At 42.0% G+C, this 26,943-nt stretch overlaps 1 protein-coding gene across 4 annotated transcripts in view; it reads right to left on the reverse strand.

The window, feature by feature from the left end:
- Positions 1–26,943, reverse strand: part of LOC122648523 (protein transport protein SEC24-like) — a 50,642-nt gene that overhangs the window by 6,953 nt on the left and 16,746 nt on the right. For 3 of the 4 annotated variants that reach the window (XM_043841734.1, XM_043841731.1, XM_043841733.1), the window contains 2 exons: positions 3,113–3,211; positions 970–1,093 (listed from right to left, as the gene is read on the reverse strand). In XM_043841734.1, the coding sequence (XP_043697669.1) occupies positions 970–1,093; positions 3,113–3,211 (223 nt within the window). The remainder of the gene's footprint in view (positions 1–969; positions 1,094–3,112; positions 3,212–26,943) is intronic. The other variant, XM_043841732.1, reaches the window with a different exon arrangement.

Genomic DNA, 26,943 nt, shown 5'->3' on the forward strand with positions numbered 1-26,943 from the left:
GTCTAACAACCAATTATTTTCGTTTTAGAGTGCCAAACCATCAGTGATATGGAACCTACTATCATGGTCCACATGGTCTAATCCATCCTATCATTTTTTGGACAAAAAATTATTAAAAGCCAAAATGTTCTACTCAAGAAGGAATCATCACGACTTCCCCCCCCCCCCCCCAATTACGCGATGTGGATTTCCCCGCTCCCCGCTCCCCCCTCCCCCGTGTGTGTGCATGCATTATAAGTGTATTCTATCTTTTCCACTGGCAGTGTAATAAGGTTTCCCTTTCCAATATTTTCGTAAAACTTTGAAACTATTATTTCATCATAGTCATGATTTGGAATATTAGATATTTTATTAATTTGAAATATTTTAAAGTTAGCTCAGATTTCCTTTAACTTTCTCATATTATCAAATGTAAATGTTCTATTTTCTAGAATTTCTGAGGACTATAAAGGTTTCCTTTGCTAGCTTGAGTTTTCCTATAGGAATTTAAATTAATCAACTTCCCCCCCCCCCCTTATTTTTTCTGTTTACACCACTAAAACCTGTCCAATATTTAATGCAATCCCTAATTACTTAATTTTATATATTTACTCATGTTGCAAAGTTCTCCTGTTACCTTAACGTAACTTCTGTTTCTTAATTATTTTCATTTTAATACTTTCTACTTTGAACTCCTTTACCATGCAAATTGAAAGGGTTTCTTGCTAGTATTATTCTAAGTGGTGTACACTATAACACTATCCATTTCCTTATAGAACCAGATGATTTGTTCATCTCGAGGGCTCATTTGCTTTGTCTTTGCAGTCCAACACTAGAGTGCTAAAGAAAAAGGAGGCAGAGGTTACCTTGTCATGAATAATAATCTGAAAGAAAATCTTTATTCAATTTACCTCCTCTAACATTGCATGCTATAGCAATGACAAACAAGTGCTTTGACAGCTTAAACGAACAAAAATTAGCTGAAGCTACCTTGTGAACAAGGATTGACAGAACAACTTCAGAATCAACACTGTCATACAGTTCATTGATATTTCCGGCAGTTCCATACTGTAACGTCCGTATCCTTATCCGGCGTTTGAGGGAATGCCTGGATCTGCATAAAACCAAACCATATCACTGAATGAATTAAGAATTAAGAAGCAACACCTAACCAGTTAGCAGAATGGGAACTGAGATGAAGCCTATTTGAACAAAACAATAACGAATGTAATAACAGTACAGATACAACTAAAGGTTTGCAAATGCAAGAAAAGCACCACCCTGCACATTATATTGCAAATGTTAACCACTATTCCCATTCTATACACATTATATGAGCATTCCTAGAGTACCCTTACATGTTATTCTAACCGTTCCAACTTTAAAGAAAGCAGAATATTAAACATTATCCTTCTCATATATATAAGCCACTCTGAGGAGAAGTAGCACCTATGTCTTATTTACAACATGCACGCTGATATTTCTATCTTCTTGGATCCCTTTCATGATCAATCATCATTCCTAAGGCATGGGCAGATGGTTTGGGCTGTGACACAGCATCTTTGTTAACATTAGATAATCTGTTTATTGGCTAGGGATTGAGGACTGCACAGGGCCACAATTATATCTTCTCTTTCATCGTTCATAGAACTATTTTCCAGTTATGTTTCTCTTTCATAAGTCATCTGATGATATCTAGCCGATTTCTTACTCCTCAATTTCCTAAGAATTTTACTTTTCAGAAAAATCACAAAGACTTGCATTGAGGAGAAGGATTTATGAAAAATAATTCACATTACAAAAGACTGGTCAACCCTATAGTTCAGAGATTGGCAAGCTTATGGGTAAAATAAAACATCTAATTCTAAGTACAAATCACTCATTTGACAGGTGGAAGATATGAGTATAAAGCTTTAGTAGATAGTCATAAGACTGGGAAGAAAAGGTGTGACTGAGAAATGAATAGATAGCAGTCTGGCACAGAAAGTCCTCGGGAAATAAAAGTGAACAGCTATGTGAAACTACAAATACTAATCACAGTGTTCCTTTTGAGGACAACAGTAATGCTCACTCTTACTTTTCGAACTTTTAAGGAGGATGGCTGAAACTTGAAGAGTTCTTTTTCCTTTTTCCCTATCCATTTGTCTAATATTATTATACAATTCTTTAACAAATAAATGAAACTGCAATAGCTCTTCCTCTCCCTTTTCCTTTTCTTTTAACAAAGAAAGAATAATACTCTCTCTCTCTCTCTCATATTTCTCCTACTAAAAATTACAATACCACACCATTTCCAAGTTGTTTCTGAGAATGTTTCCCGGACAAAACTACTTTCCCACATAGTTTCCTGAATCCTTTTCTAAATAAACCACCTTGGTTTCCCAGTCCCTGCAACTAAGTATTAGCATCAGTAATGAATTTGCACCGTCTGACGCAAAAGTAGCACAGTTGCACTCAATGTCTCAGTCATTATTTCTCCTAAAATGTTTGAAAAGTCTAAAAGCTTTATCGATTGAATTTTGTAATAAATACATATAAATAAGGTGTGTTTTTAATAACATCTGTAACACAATCAGAGACTAGAAGAAACAGTGCCTGCGTATGAGAAAACAAGAAGAAGAAGAATTGGGAGAGAAGGGAACTAGATCATGGTCAGAGAAAGAATAATCCCGACCGTTAGCCATCATGTATATTTATAAGAATAGATTTGTGCATATTACAAACTAAGGACCTATTGTGCTCATGTCTTATTACACATAAGTTCCTATTTAGTAAAGAACATAGCAACTTTACCCCTACGATAGAAATTGTAATATCATCCACATAAATCAAACAGTTCTGTAACTTCAACACAATCCTAGAACAATGATGCTTCTGTAAAGGTTAGCCATCATGAACACACCAGATAATAGTTCAACAACCCAATGCATAAGCTAGCGCCAGGGATCTCACTATCATTCCTTTGATTGTATTGAGAAGTTTATATTTTGTTTATGCTTCTTTTCGTTACAAGTATTTGAGATGATATGGTAATTCATAATTATAAGAAAAGAGGATGATGGAAACAAGTCAGAGGGGCATGAATGAAAGTAGGACCAACTTCACAACTGTTATTTGATTTGGTTGATCATACCTACTAGAAGAAATCAATTCCACACTCGCAAGTTCCTCAGGTGGCACAACAACAGTATATTGAAAAGCTATCTGCAGCACAGGAGGGTCTGATGCATGTCTGCAGAAGCATACTGCCAGATTTTGTCATATATACTCATCTAAAGCATCATAAGCAGAACTTAAATTTGCAACACACTGATACCAAGAAGTATCACCCACAAAAAATATGAAGAGAGTATGAAGTATAAACGAAACAAAGGCGACCAAATCAGCGAAGAAGACTAGCATAAGCATATCAATGCAGCCAAACAAAACAGCTGTTGAAAACCTTAAACAGAATACTGAGAACCAAAATATGGCACTTAGTTAAATTGTATCATCTGGAAAACCATTCAATTCAGGACTTGTTTCTACAAGATTTACAGCACAAATATTCTACAAATGCTAATAACCTTCCAAGTGAATTACCACTTCTTTTCATACTCATGAGAAACAACTAAGAGATATTCAAGCTGCCATACTTTAGAAGCCAATATGTTGAATCAAACAGATTTTCCTCCTTTTACATGGTTGTGCAGGTGCAGGTGTGGGCATCAGAATCAAAATTGACACAAGGAGTCAGAATTAGAAACCTCAAAAAACAGAATTTTGGGATGGGGGCATTTGCTTATTTTTTTTTCACTGTTAAAATTATTTTATAGTATGTGAATTGTTATATAAGTGTCTTCAAAGAGGATTAAAATGTTTTTGCACGCACCATTAAAAAGATTTTTTTTTTGCATGTGTGCGTACAAACCAAAGTCATTTTTGTCGTGAGTAGTTGTGACTACATATTATGTTTATGGCTATTTATAGCATATTATAGCTTATGTAAACAGAGAAAGTCAAGTTGAAGGTTGCAAGGGCTGTGGTCGAGAAATGCTTCAAAGATATCCAGCTGACCAGCTGTTTAGTGATTGGAGTCACTTTTTTTCTCTCAAGAGTTGGTGAATAGATGGATCTTTATCCTCTCAGATTCCCTGCCCGGTACAGTTCGTACGGTTCCTCTCATAGGGGGGCGGAAATGACCATCTTATCCCCTGCCCGACCACACTGCACGGGTGGGGTCCATCCCCCTCTTATTAGAGGCACTAGGGAACTGTACCGGGCAGGGAACCTGAGAGGATAATTTTCCGTGAATAGATAGGCCGGTGGTCCTTCTGCAGCCTCTGCCAGGAGTGGATAAATTGAACGTGGATGGATGTTAGACATGGGAATCCAGGCCCCTCAAGGCATAGATGGGATAATAAGGAGAGAAGATGGGACAACCGTTGGGGTTTTTGGACAATTAAGAGAGGAGGATTCAATTAGAGCAGAGTGGTTGGTTTTAAGAATGGGAATTAAGAAGTTGGATCTAGTGCAGTTGTAGAGCAATTCAGCCACTGTCATTCGATGGATGCAAAGCTTAAGTAAGATCCATGGCGTTACAAGATAATACTACTTTGAACGTTGGCTTCTCATGTGCATCTTATTTTCCAATTGGAAACCAAGGACAGGTAATGAGGAGGAGGATTTGGCAAAACAAGGGGTTATGAAACAAGTTTATGTCTGGGAATGAATTGCCTTGCGATAGGGGTCTTGTAATACAAGTATTAGGGCTATGGGATCCATGGGTTCATAGGTCTATTTCTCTTCATCATGTTGTTGTTTTACTAGTTTGCACCTCCATCTTTCTCTTTTCTTTGTAAAACAATTTGTTACTTATTGATATTAAAAAAAAAAAAACCCTTTCTATCTCAAGACGCTTATAATCATGGATAGATCAACACAACCGAATTGGAGTTGATGCCCACCTGGGTGGAGATCCATCCGAGCCTCAATATGGTACTTTGACTGAAGCAGCGTTTCTGCAAACTGACATTTTTTTATGGGACCCAAATTGATTTGACACTTTTGTCCCATCATCTAATAATAAAATTTCAGATAAACTTATATTCTACACATGTGACTTTGCACCAACTCAGCCTTATCCCAACATAATGGGGTCGGCTACATGGATCCAAACAAACAAAGTAAGGAAAACTGAGATCTAAACAAAAGGGGAATGAAGAGATGGAGAAATGAGATGAGAAAAGAAAAATGGAAATTGACAAATGATAGATGAAAAATAAAAAGAAAAATGAAAGTAAGAGGAAAGAAGAACAGCCCAGGAAGTCAAGAGAATCTCAGCTAAATGGGGTATGTTACATGGATCCTTGCCCTACAAAAGGCTCTATCCGAGGTCATACTTGGTACAAGACCTAGACTTTGCACGTCCTTCCTCACAACTTCTCCGATGATCATTTTAGGTCTGCCCCTAGCTCTAGTAGCTCCTTCAATCGGGATCATATCACTCCTCCTTACTAGAGCGTCCCTAGGCCTTCATTAAACATGACCATACCACCTCAAACGAATCTCTCAGAGCTTGTCATTGATCGGGGCAACTCCCAAGTCAGCTCTAATACGTTCATTCCTTACTTTATCTTTCCTAGTTTTTCTGCACATCCATCTTAACATCCTCATCTCAGTTACACATAACTTCTAAATATCATATAACTTCTAAATATGACACTTCTTAACTGCCCAAGATTCTGCCCTATACATCATAGCTGGTCGTAAAACAGTCCTATAGAACTTTCCATTAAGCTTTAAATACGTCGGTCACATAACACTCCGGACACATCTCTCCACTTCATCCATCCCACTCTTAATTCTTTGTGAAACATCATCCTCTATGCCACCTTCTTTATTTATGATTGACCCCAAATATCTAAAATAGTCACTTTGCGGTATCTTTCTTTCCTCAATTCGCACCATGTTAGTATTCATCATAGTATGACTAATTACACACCATGTACTCCGTCTTCATTCTACTAATCTTAAAGCCTCTTGTTTCCAAAGTTGATCTCCAGCTCTAACTTGGCGTTAATCCCTACTTTTGTCTCATCCACCAAAACGATATCATTGGCAATGAGCATACACTGCGGGACCTCGTCTTGAATGCCCTTGGTTAGGTCGTCCATGATAAGCGTAAATAGATAAGGGCTTAAAGCTGATCCCTGATGTAACCTAATCGTAATTGGGAATCCTTACCCTGACCTCCCACATATCTCACACCAATCACCATGGCCTCATCATACATATCGTTAATTACATCCACAAATTTACTCGACACTCCTCTCTTCACTAGAAGATGCCGGATTAAATCTCTAAGGACTCGGTCATAGGATTTTTTCAGGTCAATAAAGACCATATGGAGATCCTTCTTGTTATCTTTATATCTTTCCATGAGCCTCCTCAATAATTAGATAGCTTCTGTTGTGGATCTACTTGACATAAAGCCAAATTGGTTTACCGAGATATGAATCTCTCTTCTCAAACGGGCTTCAATAACCTTCTCCCAAAGTTTCATAGTGTGACATTAGTTTTATGCTTCTATAGTTATTGCAACTTTGGATATCACCTTTATTTTTGTAGATTGGATCTACAATGCTTCTCCTCCATTCATTTGGCATCTTGTATTCATAATCCTATTATTGTATTAAACAGATTGGTTAACCAATAAACCCCACGAGCTCCAAAGGTTTTCCATGCTTCTATTGGAATTTCATTTGGACCTGGTGTCTTGCTTGTTTCCATCTTTCTTAAGGCTTCTTTAACTTTAACCACACTAATCTTTCATATATATCTATGACGTGTGGTGTATTGTTGAATAGTATCCGGGCCATTTCTACTCGACCTATCTCCATTTAGTAGGTCACAAATATACTCATCCCATCCCTTCACGATGTCCTCATCCCTTACCAATACTCTTCCATCATCGCCCTTGACACACCTCACCTGATCGAAATCTCTACTCTTCCTTTCTTTCATTTTAGCTATCATATATAGCTTTTCCCCCTTTTTTTGTGTTTAGGTTGCTATAGAGATCCTCATATTTCTTGCCCTCCAATCAGCTTTATTTGAGATCATACTTGAGACAAAACCTAAGCTAAGCATGTCTTTCCTCTCCCCTTCTCCCAGAGTCATTTTAGGCCTGCCCCTGGCTCTTTTAGTGCCTTCAATCTGAATCAAGCCATTTCTCCGAACTATAGCATCCCAATGCCTCCGTTGAGCATGACCATGCTACCTCATACGACACTCTCGAAGCTTATCTTGAATCGGGGCAGCTCCCAAATCAGCTCTAATATGATCATTCCTTATTTTATCCTTCCTAGTTTTGCCACACATTCATCTCAACATCTGTATCTCCACAATTAGCTTATCTATATGGCCCATCTTAACTGCCCAACATTCTGCATCATACATTATAGCCAGTCGTACGACAATCCAATAGAATTTTTCTTTAAGTTTTAAAGGAATATGCCGATCACACAGCACTCCAGACGCTTCTCACCACTTCATCCATCCTATTTTAATCCTTTGGGCAACTCATCCTCTATATCACCTTCTTTATGCACGATTGAACCCAAATATCTATAATAGTCACTTTGTGGGATCTTCTTCTCAGCAATATTCACTATCTCATTAACCGGTCTAATGTGGCTAAAGTTACACACCATATACTCCGTCTTTATTCTGCTTATCTTAAGACCTTTTGATTCCAAGGTAGATCTCCATAACTCCAACTTGGCATTAATCTTTGCCTTTGTCTCATCCACCAGAACAATATCATCAGTAAAAAGCATACACCAAGGGAACTTCATCTTGTATGTCTTTGGTTAAATCATCCATGGCAAGCGCAAACAAATACGGGCTTAAGGCTGACCCTTGGTGTAACCAATTGTAATTGAGAATTCACTACCTTGACCCCCCACAGTTCTTACGCTAGTAAATATATCATCATACATATCTTTAATAACATCCACATATCTACATGACACCCTTCTCTTCTCCAGTATTTGCTAGATTAACTCTCTAGGAACTCCGTTATAAGCTTTTTCTAAGTCAATAAAGATCATATGGAGATCCTTCCTGCCTTCTCTATATCTTTCCAGTTTCCAGGAGTCTCCTAAGTAGAAAAATAGCTTCCATCGTGGATCTTCCTGGCATAAATCGTGATGCTGACCCTGCACCTCCTCTAGTACCCAAGAAAAAGAAGAAGAAAGGTCCTGACCCTTTATGGCTCCGTTTTCAGGCAGGCTGTCCTAATGTTGGTCCTCTTGGCGAAGATAGCGGCCATTACCAATTTATTGTCGACTATGGCTTTGGTAAGCCATGTTCCTTGGGTTGCTGCACACCTCCAGCCCCGCCGCCTTTCCAAGAACCAGCACCTGCTACTTGTAAACCGGATCCACCACCAGCTCCTCCGGCGCCTCCAGTCTCTCCACCCCTGATGCTCTGGCAACAGCAGATCCAGCAGGCCATACCTTGTTTCATGGCTTTTGGCTCCGATGGAATTAGCAAGAATTTCCCTCCCACAGCGGATTATGAAGACTCGGATCGTCGCCGCCATAAATGGAAAGTTACTCCTCCCAGTATTATTGACAATATGGGACATATGCCGGTCAACTCTACGGTTGAAGCTAAACTCAATTGGCAAACAGAGAATGCCCTGGTCCAAAATCAGACAAAGAAGGCTAAGCTCATGCACATGCTCACCCAATTCTCTGTTAGTGATGATCCAGATGCAGACATCGAATCTCTCTACTCCATAGATGATGATTTTTCCCCCGATCTGCTCTTTGCTCTGGAAAATTGGGATGATCTATCTAGCAGTTCTTCAGATGAGTCCGATGGTTTTGACCCCATCTACCCAGTACTCTGTCAAGAACCACCTCCCCTTCCTTCCTCTCAACCCCTTAGTAGTCCCCTTCTAGCAATCACCAAAGTACCTCTCCCTCAAGCCCCTTTGTACATCACTGCCACCAAATGGGAACGCCTTGTCAAGGTCATTGGATATTTTGACACTGGCTGCTCCATGACAATCCTTGCCCCCCATGTTTTACCCTCTTGGTTTTGGAAACCTCACAAACAGTTTTTTACTGCTGCAGACGGAAAGACTTTCTCAGTTGACCTCATTTCTAAAGGTCCCGTTCATTTTAAGCTTTTCCCAGCCCTTACCCTCAGTCATACTGTTTTAGGATCTTCCCTTCCTGGACGGGATCCTCTTATAGGTTTTGAGCTCCTCTGCCGTCTCCCCCATCTCCGATGGAGCATCCACGGTCTCAGCCATAAGAAACACTTCCTCCCTTGGACCCCTGTGTCGAATTTATTACTAACATCTCCTCTTGCAGATATCAAGCAGCAGCTTCTCTCCCAGTGCAGTGCTAAGTCTCACACTGAATTTCTCACTAAGTGTAACCACCCTCTGTGGCAAAATCCCAAGTTCTTCATCCGATTGCCATTCAAAAAGAACGAAGATGCAAACCCCACTAAAGCAAGTCATTCTGGCATGAACCCTGAGCACCTTGCTCTTGCTCGACAGGAAGTCACTCTTCTCCAAGCCCAGCATCTTATAGAGAAGACATCTTCCCCTTGGGCTTGTGAAGCCTTTTATGTCAACAAACGAGCAGAACAAACACGAGGCAAACTCCGGTTGGTTATTAATTATCAGCCTCTTAACGCCTTCCTGGCAGATGATAAGTTTCCTCTGCCGACTCGTCCTGCTATCCTGCTGCATCTCTCCAAGGCAACTATATTCAGCAAGTTTGACTTAAAGGCAGGTTTTTGGCAACTCGGCATTCACCCAGATGATCGAGCAAAGACAGGTTTCTGCATCCCAGGCCACCATTTCCAATGGACTGTTTTGCCCTTCGGCCTCAAAGTTGCTCCCTCGCTGTTTCAACAAGCGATGCTTCAAGTGTCTGAATCAATCCAGGACCAGGCTCTCATTTATCTTGATGAAATCCTCCTCTTTTCTGAAGATGAAGAAAGCCATTTCAAGCTCCTCCAGAAGTTCCTTTCCCTCACCTTACAGCACGGTGTTATGCTCTCTCCTACTAAGATGGACATTGTAGTTTCCACTGTTAATTTTCTTGGAGTCACAATCACCAATGGCAGTTTCCACCTCCAACCTCATATTGGACGTTCTCTTCTCGGCTTCTCCGATGGCCCTCTGACCAGACAGCAGTTACAGCAATTCCTCGGCATTGTCAACTATATGACCGAGTTTCTCCCAAAGCAGATCCAGTACACTAGCACTCTGCATCGGCTTTTAAAGAAGGATCCACCTCCTTGGTCTCTAATGCACACAAAAGCCATCCAGGCTCTCAAGCAAATGGCCCAGAATCTTCCTACTCTACAGATTCCCTCTACCGGCCTGCGCATCCTTCAGTCCGAGGCCAGTGATACCCAATGGGGTGCTGTCCTCCTTGAAGAAGCTCCAGATAAGTCCCGCTGAATTTGTGGCTACCGAAGTGGTTCTTTCAAACCCTCTGAGCAATACTATCATTCCACCTTCAAAGAAATCTTGGCAGTTCGACGAGGAATTGAGAAATTCCAATTCTTTCTCATAGGACACACTTTCCAAGTTGAACTTGATATGACCTCCTTCCCCCGCATGCTGCAGTTCAAGCAAGGACAGCTCCCAGAGTCTCAACTCTTACGATGGGCTCAATGGTTCTCTCAGTGGTCTTTTCGGGTCAAACATATCAAGGGCAAAGACAATGTTTTAGCAGATTTTCTCTCACGGACCAAACCCCCTGCTTCCTCTTCCATACCAATTCTTTGCATGCCTTTAACCCCTGGTGCGTCTTCCTCCTCTGCTCCACCACCAATAGACCCCCTTACCTCTTTACTCCCGGCTCTTCCACCACCATTGCTTTGTGAAATCTCACTTAGAACCCTACAAGCCAATACTATCTCTACTTACCAGTCTGTTCTTAAATCCATTATCCACAAGAATGGTCTCCAATACGACTGGGTCGTATGCCATCCTGATTATCCCTTCCTCACACCTTTTTCCATTAATCCAGCCCTCTTTGACAAAGATTGTGTCGTGTTCTTCTGGCATCTCCTGGCCGTCCATTGGATTGCCATGACCTTCACCCATCATACCCACCTCCACTATCTTGAATCCGTCTCCACTGTTTTCACGAACCCTACCGAAAATTACTTTTTCCGTCTCCAGCGACCTTAATGCCTTGCCCGTTTCCTCTGCCTTTTTGCCCCGGTTACCCGATGGATAGCTATGCTCCAAGAACTCCCCAGTGATGACTCTCCTTTTGTCACCTACATCTTTCACCGTCCCCCGGACTTCATTTATCATGACCTTGTTACCCCACCTATCCTCGACCACCACCTTGTGGCCTATGGTCCTATTTTCTTTCTGCATGGGACCAGCCAACAGGATCTTTTTATTCACCGTGATGAGTCTGAAACCACTAAAGAGAAGTGGTTTTCCTTTATGAATACCATGCGCGCCCACAATAATGTCGACCCTAGCACTGTTCCTGCTTGTCTCTTACAGACCACCAATACTGCTTGGGAAGTCAACCATCAACTTCAACACCCTGTCATCCACCGTCTTATGCAAGAACACGTGGAATTTGAAGTGGACCATGCTCTGGATATGTTCATCCCATACTCAAGTGACAGTAGGCCCGACACAGATTGATTGAGGAATATACTATTATTTTATATTTCCACTTGTGTAACCGTAGTTACTTTTGTGTTACCCTAGATGGTTTGTGTAACCGTAGTTACTTTATTTCCACTTGTGTAACCGTAGTTACTTTTGTGCTACCTATAGTTTGGTTTGTACCCCTTTGTATTGCCTATATATATGGCTCTCCTCTTTTGTAAATGATCATCCTGCAGTAATGAATACATCTCTGATATTAGAGTAGTCTGAACATCGGTGATTGTGGCATGGGGGAAGTTGCGAAACCTTGTATCAAGGAGATTAAGCCGCACTGCCACCGGAAGTCCTTTACGACCATGGAAAGTGGCCGCGATCTTGACAGCGCCAAGATGAAGGTGAAGTCAACTGAGAAAGTCTTTCCGTCTGCAACAGTAAAAAACTGTTTGTGAGGTTTCCAAAACCAAGAGGGTAAAACATGGGGGGCAAGGATTGTCACGGAGCAGCCAGTGTCAAAATATCCAATGACCTTGACAGGGCGTTCCCATTTGGTGGCAGTGATGTACAAAGGGGCTTGAGGGAGAGGTACTTTGGTGACTGCTAGAAGGGGACTACTAAGGGGTTGAGAGGAAGGAAGGGGAGATGGTTCTTAACAGAGTATTAGGTAGATGGGGTCAAAACCATCGGACTCATCTGAAGAACTGCTAGATAGATCATCAAAATTTTCTAGAGCAAAGAGCAGATCGGGGGAAAAATCATCATCTATGGAGTAAAGAGATTCGATGTCTGCATCTGGATCATCACTAACAGAGAATTGGGTGAGCATATGCATGAGCTTAGCCTTCTTTGTCTTGTCAGGACAGTCCTTGGCAAAGTGACCTGGCTTGCCACAAGCATAACACTTAGTAAAAGTTTTATTACGAAACTTCTTCCGCTTAAAGTATTTGTACTTGTGGGGAGGCTGATGGTGCTTGCGCCTGTGCTTGGACCTGTTGGACTTGGAGAACTTAGAAGACTTGGAGGGAGACTGATGAGTGGAACTGTATTTGGAGAAGTGTGCTTTCTTCTTGGTGGGGCAAGAACAATTACACTCTTTGCATTTAATCTTGAGATAGGAGGTGTCACAAGCATCAGTGATCTTGTGTGTAGTCTTTTCCCATTGTTTGAAGAAGAGCTGTTGGTCGCATAATTTCTGAAGAGCACTCAGAATCTCCTGGTAGAGTCTTCCAATTAGAGCTTGGTCAATGCGAAGACCCAAGTGTTGTAAGGCTTTTGAAGCATCTTTTCCCAATGGTTCCAGGAAAGAATTAAGGAAGACTTGCTTCATATTGGGGTCATCAAGTCCACCAAGGATATAGAACCGTTCAAGCATTCTGGTGTAATGCTTGGCAAGGTCAGTCTTCTGAAAAGAGCAGCATTTCATCTGGAAGTATTCCTCTCTGGCCTTTATACGATTGTTTTCAATAGGACCAATCATCTCATTATAAAGTTGGGCGATGAAAACATCAATCGGGATTTGGGTCCATTGAAGCTGGCGGTAGCCACCAGTGCCATGAACCATTCTCGTAAAGTCCTGTGAGTACAGGCAAGAAACTTCGTGAGAAGCTGTGTTATCGGTGGAGCCTTCATGTATGATTCTGCGATAGCTGCCAGCATGGAACTCAGAAATTCGATCAGGCCATTTGTGGAAAGGAATGTCATCAAAGGTAAACAACTGCTTGGGATCCTGGTTCGCAAAAGGGTGCGCAACCCGGGGTGGTGGATTTTGTGGAGGGTAGGGCTACTGGGTCGGACCGGTTGAACCATGGTCACTATCACTATGTACCAGTGGTTCAGTGACACCGTCGGTAGGATTTGGTGTGGGAGGTGGATGTGTCTGAAAAACCAGGGGAGGTTCAGTCAGGGAAACATCACTAGAGGAGAGAGAAGCACAGGAGGAAGCTTTGGACAGAGATAGGACTGGAATAGGTTCCTGAATAGTCAGTTGGGTAAGATAAGAACTGAGAGTATTTGGGTTTGTACGTGGAGGTACAACAGTATAAGCAGGGTCTGAAGGAGGTGGCTTAGTAGAGGGCTTAGGCATGGGTGGAACCCAAGGGACAAAACTAGGGGGTCCTTGTGGAAGAGGTTGGAAAGTAGGTTGTATTGATGGAGTAGGTGCAGATGGGAGGTAAGAAGGGTATGGTGGGAGAGAAACAACCGGAGGCACAGAGGGGTGAAACCTCTTGGGTTTTGAGGATTTGGCCTTCTGAGTAGTAAGGTTACGTTGTTGTTCCTGTAACTCTTTGAACATGGCCGTAGGAAAGGTATGGGGAGCCTGCTGTGTGGGGTGAACAGGAGAAGTAAAAGAGGCTGAAAAAAGTGGGTACTCATTAGAGGGAGGACTGGTTGGGATGGGAGACTGTGCGTAACGCAGCTGTTCTTCCAAGTGCTTCTTTTCTTTTTCCCGTACCGAGATCAGGACAGAGGCATAAGAGGAATCTTTCACTGTTGTAGCAATATGCATGAGTTCCTGATGGAGAGCTTCAATCCGTGTCTTGAGATACCGGATATCAATCTCGTTCTACTGCAGAGCAAGGGTATGGTGTTCCTAGTAAGAAATCAGTTTATGAAGGTACTGATTTTGGACCAGGGCATTCTTTGCTTGCCAATTGAGTTGAGCTTCAACCGTAGAGTTGACCGGCATCTGTCCCATATTGTCAATAATACTAGGAGGAGTAACTTTCCATTTATGGCGGCAACGATCCGAGTCTTCATAATCCGCTGTGGGAGGGAAATTCTTGCTAATTCCATCGGAGCCAGAAGCCATGAAACAAGGTATGGCCTGCTGGATCTGTTGTTGCCAGAGCATCAGGGGTGGAGAGACTGGAGGCGCCGGAGGAGCTGGTGGTGGATCTGGTTTACAAGCAGCAGGTGCTGGTTCTTGGAAAGGCGGCAGGGCTGGAGGAACATGGCTTGCCAGAGCCATAGTCGACAATGAATTGGTAACGGCCGCCATCTTCGCCAAGAGGACCAACATTAGGACAGCCTGCCTGAAAACGGAGCCATAAAGGGTCAGGACCTTTCTTCTTCTTTTTCTTGGGTACTGGAGGAGGTGCAGGCTCAGCATCACAATCAGGTGGAGAGATCGGAATGGCAGTGCAGAAATCTGCTGGCCGTGGGTATGTAACCATAGTCCGTCCATCTTCAAGGGGTTTGTAGACTCGGTTTGTTGAGGTGAGGGGCGGTGTTGCAGCAAGGGTGTTATGAGTGGACTCATAAGCAGTGATCCATGACTCAGGGATGAGTTTTATCAACTCAGCTCGGCTGATTTGCCGGGGAACATGAGTGATTGTAGGAATCCTATCTTCACCGATCTGAACAAAAAGGGCAGAATCATTACTGGAGAAGCCAGTGTTGAGATTCATAGCATGGTTCTGTAGTTGGTAACAGATCTGGTAGTGAAGTGTTGCTGCAATCGCCGATTCCTTTTGAGGAGCACCAGTGAGTTGGACAAGGAATTGCCAGGCATCCAGGAGATTGGGGTCCTGAAGCGAGACATTATAATTTGGGTACACCGTGTAAAAGACCGTGCCGTCATTCAGAGTAGTTTGAACATCAGTGATCGTGGCATGGGGGAAGTTGCGAAACCTTGTATCAAGGAGATTAAGCCGCATCGCCACCGGAAGTCCTTTACGACCATGGAAAGTGGCCGCGATCTTGACAGCGCCAAGATGAAGGTGAGTGTAACCAAGGGCGATCCACTGCCGGATGAGATCTGGACTGATGTCCACCGGGAAATACTGTTCCTTGCCAGAGGCGGTGATCTGATTCTGAGAGAAAGGTGGTGCTTGAACGTACTCCTTGAGACCAGAAGTCTTTTTAGGAGAGATAATAGTGCGGAACTTTGTGGTGACAGAAGAAGAAGCCTTAGGAAAGACATCATAGGGGTTGATAATGGGGAAATTGGTTGGATGGATCTGTTGAGAAGCCGGAGTGTAGCTAAGTTCGTATAGATAATCGACCTTAGAAGCATGAGACGTCTTAAGAGCATAGTTGTCATGGCGTCGCCATGGCGACGCCATGGCGTCCTGGCGCTGGAGAGGGCTGCATGGCGACCTACGCCATGGCGACCCTCTTTGATTTCTTCCTCCTGACTCTCTTTCCCTCTTCGATTTCTTCTTCCTGTCTTCGATTTCTTCTTCCCTCTTCGATTTCTTCTTTCCCTCTTCAATTTCTTTCGATTTCTTCTTCGATTTCTTCTTCCTGTCTTCTTTCCCTCTTCGATTTCTTTCGATTTCTTCTTTCCCTCTTCGATTTCTTCTTCGATTTCTGAATTTTCTTCTTAAAACTTGAGAAACAATAGAGAAAAAATAAAACATGGCTTGAGTATACATCTATTAACACATTAAAAATAGAGAAAATAAAAAATAAAACATGGTCGACATGCTCGCCATGGCAACGCCATGGCGGGCGACATGTCGATATATCGACGTGACACCCCTCCACCGACTTGGATCGCCGTGACGCCGTGACAACTATGCTTAAGAGTAACACCAGAAGACGAAGGGGGTTGCAGAGCCATTAAAGATATATCAATTTGAAGATGTGGATCCTGTTCGGAAGAGATGTCCGTCGGAAATCATCAAGATATGGGTTAAGGTTCAAAAGTAAACACAACCAGTAAACAGGGTTATACAAATCTCAGGCCGAAGGTAATCCGAGCGTGCTGGGATTTATTGCGGTCTCTGCCGTCAACCCACACCTTGCTTAAGGAACTTTTATCAGCCAGGGATCTTGATAAAGGCTGAAAACCAGTTCAGCAAGCCGGAATTCTGATGCAGAGGATCCGTGTAAAACGGCAACTGCAGAGCATACTAAGGCTTGGAAGATAACCATCACACCATAGCAAAAATGAAAACCTAGAACAGAGCTCCGAAGGACAAGATTCACAAAGGGTTTTAGCCAAACATGGCTCTGATACCAAATATCAGAGATGTATTCATTACTGCAGGATGATCATTTACAAAGGAGGAGAGCCATATATATAGGAAAAACAAGGGGGTACAAACCAAACCTGATACCAAATATCAGAGATGTATTCATTACTGCAGGATGATCATTTACAAAGGAGGAGAGCCATATATATAGGCAATACAAGGGGGTACAAACCAAACCATAGGTAGCACAAAAGTAACTACGGTTGCACAAGTGGAAATAAAGTAACTATGGTTACACAAACCATCTAGGGTAACACAAAAGTAACTACGGTTACACAAGTGGAAATATAAAATAATAGTATATTCCTCAATCAATCTGTGTCGAGCCCACTGTCACTTGAATATGGGATGAACATATCCAGAGCATGGTCTACTTCAAATTCCACGTGTTCTTACATAAGACGGTGGATGACAGGGTGTTGAAGTTGATGGTTGACTTCCCAAGCAGTATTGGTGGTCTGTAAGAGACAAGCAGGAACAGTGCTAGGGTCGACATTATTGTGGGCGACTGGGTGCACATGGTATTCATAAAGGAAAACCACTTCTCTTTAGTGGTTTCAGACTCATCACGGTGAATAAAAAGATCCCGTTGGCTGGTCCCATGCAGAAAGAAAATAGGATCATAGGCCACAAGATGGTGGCCGAGGATAGGTGGGGTAACAAGGTTATGATGGATGAAAAACGGGGGACGGTGAAAGATGTAGGTGACAAAAAGAGTCATCACTGGGGAGTTCTTGGAGCATAGCTATCCATCGGGTAACCGGGGCAAAAAGGCGGAGGAAACGGGCAAGGCATTGAGGTCGCTGGAGACGGAAAAAGTAATTTCCGGTAGGGTAGGTGAAAACAGTGGAGACGGATTCAAGATAGTGAAGGAGGGTATGACGGGTGAAGGTCATAGCAATCGAATGGACGGCCAGGAGATGCCAGAAGAACACGACACAATCTTTGTCAAAGAGGGCTGGATTAATGGAAAAAGGTGTGAGGAAGGGATAATCAGGATGGCATACGACCCAGTCGTATTGGAGACCATTCTTGTGGATAATGGATTTAAGAACAGACTGGTAAGTGGAGATAGTATTGGCTTGTAGGGTTCTAAGAGAGATTTCACAAAGCAATGGTGGTGGAAGAGCCGGGAGTAAAGAGTTAAGGGGGTCTATTGGTGGTGGAGCAGAGGAGGAAGACGCACCAGGGGTTAAAGGCATGCAAAGAACTGGTATGGAAGAGGAAGCAGGGGGTTTGGTCCGTGAGAGAAAATCTGCTAAAACATTATCTTTGCCCTTGATATGTTTGACCCGAAAAGACCACTGAGAGAACCATTGAGCCCATCGTAAGAGTTGAGACTCTGGGAGCTGTCCTTGCTTGAACTGCAGCATGCGGGGGAAGGAGGTCATATCAAGTTCAACTTGGAAAGTGTGTCCTATGAGAAAGAATTGGAATTTCTCAATTCCTCGTCGAACTGCCAGGATTTCTTTGAAGGTGGAATGATAGTGGTGCTCAGAGGGTTTGAAAGAACCACTTCGGTAGCCACAAATTCGGCGGGACTTATCTGGAGCTTCTTCAAGGAGGACAGTACCCCATTGGGTATCACTGGCCTCGGACTGAAGGATGCGCAGGCCGGTAGAGGGAATCTGTAGAGTAGGAAGATTCTGGGCCATTTGCTTGAGAGCCTGGATGGCTTTTGTGTGCATTAGAGACTAAGGAGGTGGATCCTTCTTTAAAAGCCGATGCAGAGTGCTAGTGTACTGGATCTGCTTTGGGAGAAACTCGATCATATAGTTGATGTTTGAGTTAAAATAAAACCGCAAGCGTACGGGTCAATCGTAGCTACGGGTCGAACACGAGGAGATATACGCCACTCTATTTAACTAACTTAAAAGTAATGCAAAATGAACCAAATTAAAGTGTTAAATTAAACTAATTAAACTAATGAAAATTAATGCATCCTAACTCATAAGCATCTAACAAAATTAAGGGATTAAATTGGTGTCCTAACACATGAGCATCTAATCTATCAAACTAAAGCGAATTGAAAGGAATAACAAAAGCGCAGCCACACATACTAACCACATAAAAAGAAATAAGGGAATAAAAATGCATCCATAAACCACAACCATATAAAATTAAAATAAAAGAAATAGAGGGGGAAGAAGAAGAAGATAGAGAGAGATAGAGGAGATGGAGAATGAGATTGAGAGTTTAGATAGTAAAACCTGGATGTGCTTGCATGAATGTAAATGAAAAGCTTGAATACTTGCATAAACTTACCATGGCCTCCTCTTCTAAATCTTCAAGTCTTGTCATCAACTTAAGAACTTAGACTAGAAGGCTTAAAACCTAAACTAGAATTAAGAAATTACAACCCAATTGAAGACTTAAATTGAAATTAAAGCATAAACTAAACCTATTATAACCATTAACTAAAAATTATAAAAGCAAACTAGAACTTAGAAAAGCCAAAAATCACAAATTAGAAGGAGAAGAAGAGAAGAAATTTCACTAAGTGAATGAGCAAATTTTTACAAGAGAGGTAGGGGGTATTTATAGGTGGAAGAGAGGAGAAGAGAGAAGATGGAAGTGTAGGAGAAATATTCCCTAAGAAAAGAGAATATTCTCTTCTCTTTCCTCTTTTACAATGCCTTGAATCCTAAGAAAAAAGAAAAAAATAGAAAGAAGAAGAAGAGAAGATTGTTTACATAGAGCTTCTATTTCTAGAAAAATAAACTTCCAATTTTAACAAGTGCTTCCTTTTCTTTGTAGATATCTTCTCCAAGCAATAAAATCAAAGCATCTTTGATTTTTCAACTTCCATAGATGAGAAAATATAAATCTATCCCAAGTAGAATTTCAGAAGTGCCCTTGAGAAGTTGGAGGAGAGAGAGAGTAAGGGTGATGACTAGGATTCCTTCAAGAATAAATAAAATACCCATTCTGTCCTTCAGAAAACGTGGAGCATGGGATGCTTATATAGGTCTCACCATTGTGTTCCTTGCGAAAAATCACACAAAATAGACCCAAATTTCATCCAATTCGGAGTTGGGGAGCCCAAGATATCTCAAGTTGAAGTTGGACTGTCCAGAGCCTTCCAAATGGAATCTTTCGGGTACAGTAAAGTAACTTCTGATAATTTCATTAAGGCCCCTAAAATCCGAACTTCCGTTTCACTTTGTTCCCATCCGACTGTCAATAATTATAAATAAACCCCTGCAGACCATTTTCACGCATCGTTACGAAACGGCCATAACTTCTTCGTTTCAACTCGGAATTAAGCGCCGTTTGAACCATTGCGAGGCTGACTCGATGGGCTATGCATCCATTTACACTTCTCGAAAAGCTTAAAAACATCTCCTTAGCATCATCTCCTTCATTTTCACAAGAATTCACCTAAACCCTGAAAAGCACAAGAAAGCACCGAGTAACTCTGTCCAATGTGGTAAAATGTATAATTTATGCCCTAAAATTTCACACATAAATGTGCTCATCAGATTCCCCCACACTTGAACGCTACTTGTCCTCAAGTAAAGCAAAAACAAAAACTAACCTAGAATGCAGAAAATCCTAACTCACTTTCGTAGGAATCACGGTTGCACTTAGCATGTGCAACAAGCCTTTAAACCCCTAGGTTACCCCTAGTGGACGAGTTGTGTCTCGTGGGTGTTTGCAGTGAATATACACCCAAAATTCAATTGTAAATAAATGCTGTAAATTTTAATCATGGCATAAGTAGGACAGTGCACATAATCCCAAAAAGTGTTCAACTAATGATCAAGGAGCCAAAGGTTCCCCCACACTTGAATTTTATCACCCCACATCAATTCATGTAACAAGCATGCATCAAGTTCAAGGGATCTCCTCATATTTTCTGAACACTACTCATCTTCAAGTAAACCCCCCATAGCATCGATGGAACCAAAGACTTAGGCATTGAGTATTGTTGACCATACTTTTTTTTTTTTTCAGGCATTAAGGCAAAAGTTTTTTTTCTTTCTCAACCACAAACTCTATTTCTACTCCACTACTGTTCTCTGAATGACATGGTGGAGCATACACCAGACACCCAAATACTTGGTAGCTTCACTTTTTGCATATATCCATAAGACATTGAGACATTGATGCAAGAGTTTTTTTTTTTTTTTTTTTTTTTTGAGTTTCCTTCCAAGGAATTTCGATCAAGTCACCCTGCTTCATGAGGCACAGTGCCCTGTCTAGTCCTAAGGAATTCCACTTTCTTTTTTGTTCCTTGTTTTTTTCTTTTTTTTTTTTCTTTTTTTTTTTCATTCACTTCCACTTTCATGCCTTGCCTTGCCACAAACAAATTGATCTCAACTACTAGCCAAAAGATCAAAGGGGTCCATAAACACATAGAGGAATCTAACCATCACATGAAGTAGCACTCATATTTTCAAACTCAATCCCCATCACCGAATACAAACCAACTACCATCCTTGAAAAGGGATTTTTTTATTATTTCGCATGCTAGGAGGGCACCTAATTCCCTCTCACTCTCGCTTTGCAAATCGAAGAGACTTATGCACATACCCAAAAACTATCGCCACAATCAAAATTCACAAAATTCAAAATTCACAATTAAAGTCCAACACACCCCCCACACTTAATTCATGCAAGTGTCCTCAATGCATGCGTAAAAGAAAGAATAAGGACAAGGGAGGGGATACATACCAGGATATCAGGGTCAAGGTAAAGAGGCTCATGGAGATTCATGACCTCTTCGTCAACCGGAGTAGGCATCTCTATGTACGGCTTCAATCTTTGGCCATTGACCTTGAAAGTAGCTCCTGTACTTGGATTGAGGACTTCAACAGCCCCATGAGGATAAACTTTTTGAACAATATAGGGCCCATCCCATCTAGAACGCAGCTTACCTGGAAAGATATGCAAACGAGAATTGTACAACAAAACATTCTGGCCTACCTTAAAAGATTTTCTCAAAATGTGCCTATCATGGAAAGCCTTGGTTTTTTCCTTGTAAATTCGGGCATTCTCATATGCCTCATTCCTAAGCTCTTCCAACTCAGATAGTTGGAGTTTCCTATGGGCACCTGCAGTGTGTAGGTCAAAGTTAAGCTTCTTGATAGCCCAAAAGGCCTTGTGCTCAATCTCTACAGGTAAGTGACATGCCTTTCCATACACCAGACGGTACGGAGATTGACCAAGATCGGTCTTGAAGGCTGTCCTATGGGCCCACAACGCATCTACCAATCGGTTAGACCAATCCTTGCGGTTCGGGTTGATGGTTTTCTCAAGAATTTGCTTGATCTGCCTATTTGAAACCTCAACCTGGCCACTGGTCTGGGGATGGTAGGGTGTGGCCAACTTATGGACGACACCATATTTTTTTCATGAGGGCCTCAAAAGGCCGATTACAAAAATGCTCGCCCCGATCACTAATGAGAGCCCGGGAGTACCAAAACGGGAGAAGATGTTCTCCTTCGAAATTTCACAACCACCTTGTGGTCATTGGTCTTACAAGCAATCGCCTCAATCCATTTGGACACATAGTCCACAAAGAAGTAATATGTACAGGTTACCAAAAGAGTTAGGAAAGGCCCCATGAAATCAATACCCCATACATCAAACACCTCAACCACGAATTGGGTTGAGGGGCATCATATTTCTCTTAGTAAGACGCCCTAAGGATTGGCATGAAGAACATGCCCTGCAATAAGTAAAAGCGTCTTTAAACAGACTAGGCCAATAAAATCCACACTGTAAAACTTTGGCCGCAGTCTTATTAGGCCCAAAATGACCTCCACAAGCCTCGATCATGGCAAAAAGATAAGACAGATTGTTGCTCATGATCGGGGACACATCTCCGGATTACTTGATCCGGGCAGGTCTTAAAAAGATAAGGATCATCCCAAAAGAAATACTTAACTTGTGAAAAGAAACGATTCTTATCTTGGGTGGACCAATGTGCAAGTGTCACACCCGTAACCAGATAATTAACAATGTCAGCAAACCAAGGTTCACTAGACACTGCCATCAGATATTCATCAGGAAAATTCTCGTTGACTGGAGAATCAACAGTCAAGGAATTAGGCAGCCAGGATAGATGGTCTGCAACCAAATTTTCACACCCTTTCTTATCCCTAATTTCAAGATCAAATTCTTGTAACAAAAGGACCCACCTAATGAGGCGAGCCTTGGCATCTTTCTTCTGCACAAGATATTTGATAGCTGCATGGTCAGTATAAACAATCACATGTAATCCAACCAAGTAGGGCCTAAAATTTTCTAAAGCAAACACAACAACTAAAAATTCTTTCTCAGTGGTGGTATAATTAAGCGTTGCATCATTAAGAGTCCTACTTGCATAATAAATCACATGGGATAATTTGTTGATTCTTTGCCCAAGAACAACTCCTATAGCAAAATCAGAGGCATCACACATAAGTTCAAATGAAACTGTCCAAATTGGAGCTTGAATAATGGGGGCTGAAGTCAACGCTCTTTTCAATTGCTCAAAACTATCATGACACTCAGAAGAGAAATCAAATGGGCAGTCCTTTGCCAAAAGAGAGGTGAGAGGTCTAGCTATCTGGCTAAAGTCCTTGATGAATCTTCTATAAAAACCTGCATGGCCAAGAAAAGATCGAATGTCCTTCACACTCTTGGGTGGTGGTAAATTGGCTATAAGGTCTACCTTAGATCTATCAACCTTGATCCCTTCTTTGGACACAATGTGACCAAGAACTATACCTTGCTTTACCATGAAGTGGCACTTCTCCCAATTCAGGACCAAGTTCTTTTCTATGCATCTTTTAAGAACCAAAGAGAGATGATGCAAGCAATTAGAAAAAGTAGAGCCGTGAATAGAAAAATCATCCATAAACACCTCTAGGAAGTGCTCTACCATATCAGAAAAGATACTCATCATGCACCTTTGGAATGTAGCAGGGGCATTGCAAAGCCCAAAAGGCATACGCCGGTAAGCAAAGGTTCCATAAGGGCATGTGAAAGTGGTCTTGTGTTGATCCTCTAGAGCAATATGAATTTGGTTATAGCCTGCGCATAACCATCAAGAAAACAATAATATTCATGGCCAGCTAGTCTCTCTAACATCTGATCAATAAAAGGTAAGGGAAAGTGGTCCTTCCAAGTTGCCGCATTCAATTTCCTATAGTCAATGCACACTCTCCATCCCGTTTGGATACGGGTTGGAATCAACTCATTATTAGCATTCTCAACTACAGTGACTCCTCCTTTCTTAGGCACAACCTGCACAGGACTCACCCATTGGCTATCAGAAATAGGATAAATGATGCCATGATCCAAGCATTTTAGGATCTCTTTCTTGATTGCCTCTTTCATCACAGGATTAGCCCTCCTTTGGGGTTCCCTAGAAGGTTTGGAACTCTCCATCAGATGTATATGATGTTGAACAATGGATGGGCTAATACCTTTGATGTCAGACATGGTCCAACCTATGGCTTCCTTATTGTCCTTTAGAAGCTTAATCAACTCTTTTTCTTGAATAGAAGTCAAATCAGAAGCAATAATAACAGGAAGAGTATGATCATGTCCTAAGAAGACATACTTGAGGTTGGAGGGCAATGCCTTCAACTCCAATGTGGGGGGCTCAATAATAGAGGATTTGGGAATGGAAGTGGATAGGGGTCCAAGGGGCTCCACAGGTGGTTGGATGCTCCAGACCTCAGATAAGGGAGTATCATCAACACCCTCCAATTCTTGCATACATTCTTGAAATCCCGAATCAAAATCAATCTCAAAGAACATATCAATATCATCGGAAAATCCTTGAAGCATATGTACCTCTTCATCCATGTCAGGCTGCTTGCCCAACCTAAACACATTGAAGTCAACAGAAGTATTGCCAAAAGATAATTTCATAAGACCATTCCTGCAATTGATTAAAGCATTACTGGTAGCTAGGAATGGTCTACCCAATATGATTGGGATTTGGTCCTTAAAGTTGGCAGTGGGTTGGGTATCTAAAACAATAAAATCTACAGGAAAAATAAATTCCCCAACCTTCAACAGGACATCCTCAATCATTCCCTTAGGAACTTTAACCGACCGATCTGCAAGTTGAAGAGTAATTTTGGTCGGTTTCAGTTCTCCCAATCCCAGTTGTTGGTAGACATGAAAGGGTAAGAGGTTCACACTTGCACCAAGGTCCAATAAGGCATGATCAATAGTAGTATGGCCTATAGTGCAAGAGATGGTGGGGCTTCCGGATCCTTATGCTTGGCCGCTCATCGGTTGTGAGATTAGAGAACTAATGTTAGCAGCCAAGAATGCCTTTTGGGCACATTGGTGGTCCGCTTTTGGGTGCATAAGTCTTTGAGGACTTTAGCATAAGCGGGATCCGGGCAATAGCATCCAACAAGGGATATTCACCTGAACTGTTTGAACACATCCAATATCTTCTCCACGAAGGAGACTTCTTGCTAACCAACCTATTTGGGAAAGGGGCGGTGGGGTATAAATTCTTTCGGGGTTGGTCTTTTTGACTTCCTCAGCAGAATCCTCTTTGGTTTCCTCAACCAAATCATCTCGGTATATCTTTAGGTTCATCGACGAACCTGAAACCGTAGGCACTTCAATGGCCTCTTTGAGAGGGGAGAGTCAACAGGAGTATGAGATGATAAAGACCGAGGTGCACTAGCTTGTTGATACTCACGGCCACTCCTTAAAGCATAAACAACATTTACCTGTCAGAGGGCCCTTGGTGTTGTTGGCCTTGTGCAACATTGGTTGGAGGAGCTTGGGTACCTTCTTGAATATGAACCTGATGCCTAGGATTTGGCTCGGTGGCTAGGTAACTTCCCTGTTTCCCTCTCACGCAGGATTGTGACATGTGGGTGAGTTGTTTTTCCATGTTATGTGGCTTGTCATGAGAAGAGCTATCTTGTTGTCCATCTCATTCAATCTTGTTGCCTCTCCTATATTGGTAAACCACAGGGCGATAAGGTGCAAGGAGAGGAGGCCTAGCAGAATTAATAGAAGGTCCTGGATGAGGACGATGGGGAAAGGGGTTAGGAGACATTCCTTGGCTTTGTGGTGCATAGTTGGTCCTTTGGGCACCAACCTGGCCTTGATGGTTAAAGTTGGATGGGCCTGCTTGGTTCACTTGATTCCATGAGAAATTGGGGTGATTTCTCCATCCTGGATTGTAAGTATTGTTATATGGGTTATTTTGGTGAGAGAGCACTTACATTCTCGGTCTTTGGAATTGCCCACCGAGTGTTGGGGCATTCCTCGAAAGGTGTCCAGGGGTTTGGCACCAACTGCATACCGACACATGGTTGACCTGGTTGATCGGATTAACTGGTATAGACTCTTTAAGAACTATGGACTCCAACCGTTTTATGAGGCTATCAAGTTTGGCCTCCTGTGGCATACCCTCAATGAGATACCCCTTAGTGGTCCTTTCACCTCTTGGGAAGATTCCCATTCCCTAGTCTTATCACCAAGTTGGTTAAGAATGTCCATGCATCATTCTCCTCGAGAAAAAGAAGTAAAGCCTGCTTGGACACATAGACTCTACAAGTTGCTTGTCCGATAATCAATACCCTCATAAATAATTTGGCATATGCCACAAGTCAAAACCATGGTGAGGGCATTCTAAGAGGAGGTCCTTGAATCTTTCCATGAATTTAGAAAAGGACTCATGTGATTTCTCGCCTGAACTGGAGGATGTGCACTTTTAAGCTTATTGGTCTTGTGAAGAGGGAAGAATTTTCTCAAAAAGACAATGGTGAACTCATCCCATGTATTAATGGAGTTTGTTGGCGATCCATAGAGCCACTTCTTGCCTGGTCTTTCGGGCAAAGGGTATAAACCTAAGCCTAATCGCATCATCGGTCAAATTCTGGACCTTAATTAGAACACAGACCTCCTCAAATTCCCTAAGGAAGAGATATGCATCCTCATTAGCCATCCCATGGAAATGGGGTAGCATCTTGATGAAGTTGGTCTTGAGTTCATAGTTATTCCCGTAACAACAAAGTGGACTAATGCATGAGGGTCATGCAGCCTGGTGGGGTAAAACCTATCCTTAAGAGTCTTGGGTTGTTGGTCACCCATGGTCAAAGGTGGTAGAGAAGATGGTCTTCTAATAAGACGATTACTTGAATCACGAGTCCACACCTTAGCCACCTAAATAGATATGAGGTCTCCTTTAGAAAAATTAAAGAAAAATAAAACACTTAAAAAAAAAAAAAAAAAAAAACTAGAAACAAGAGGGACCCCAAGGTAGATAGTGCATCTCTATCCCTCAAAAATCGAAACAATGGTTCAAAAGTCGTAAGGATGCCATATAGGTTGACAATGAGGGAACCCGTATAGTCT

Source organism: Telopea speciosissima, chromosome 1 (genome assembly GCF_018873765.1).
Source record: "Telopea speciosissima isolate NSW1024214 ecotype Mountain lineage chromosome 1, Tspe_v1, whole genome shotgun sequence".
Taxonomy (NCBI): Eukaryota; Viridiplantae; Streptophyta; class Magnoliopsida; order Proteales; family Proteaceae; genus Telopea; species Telopea speciosissima.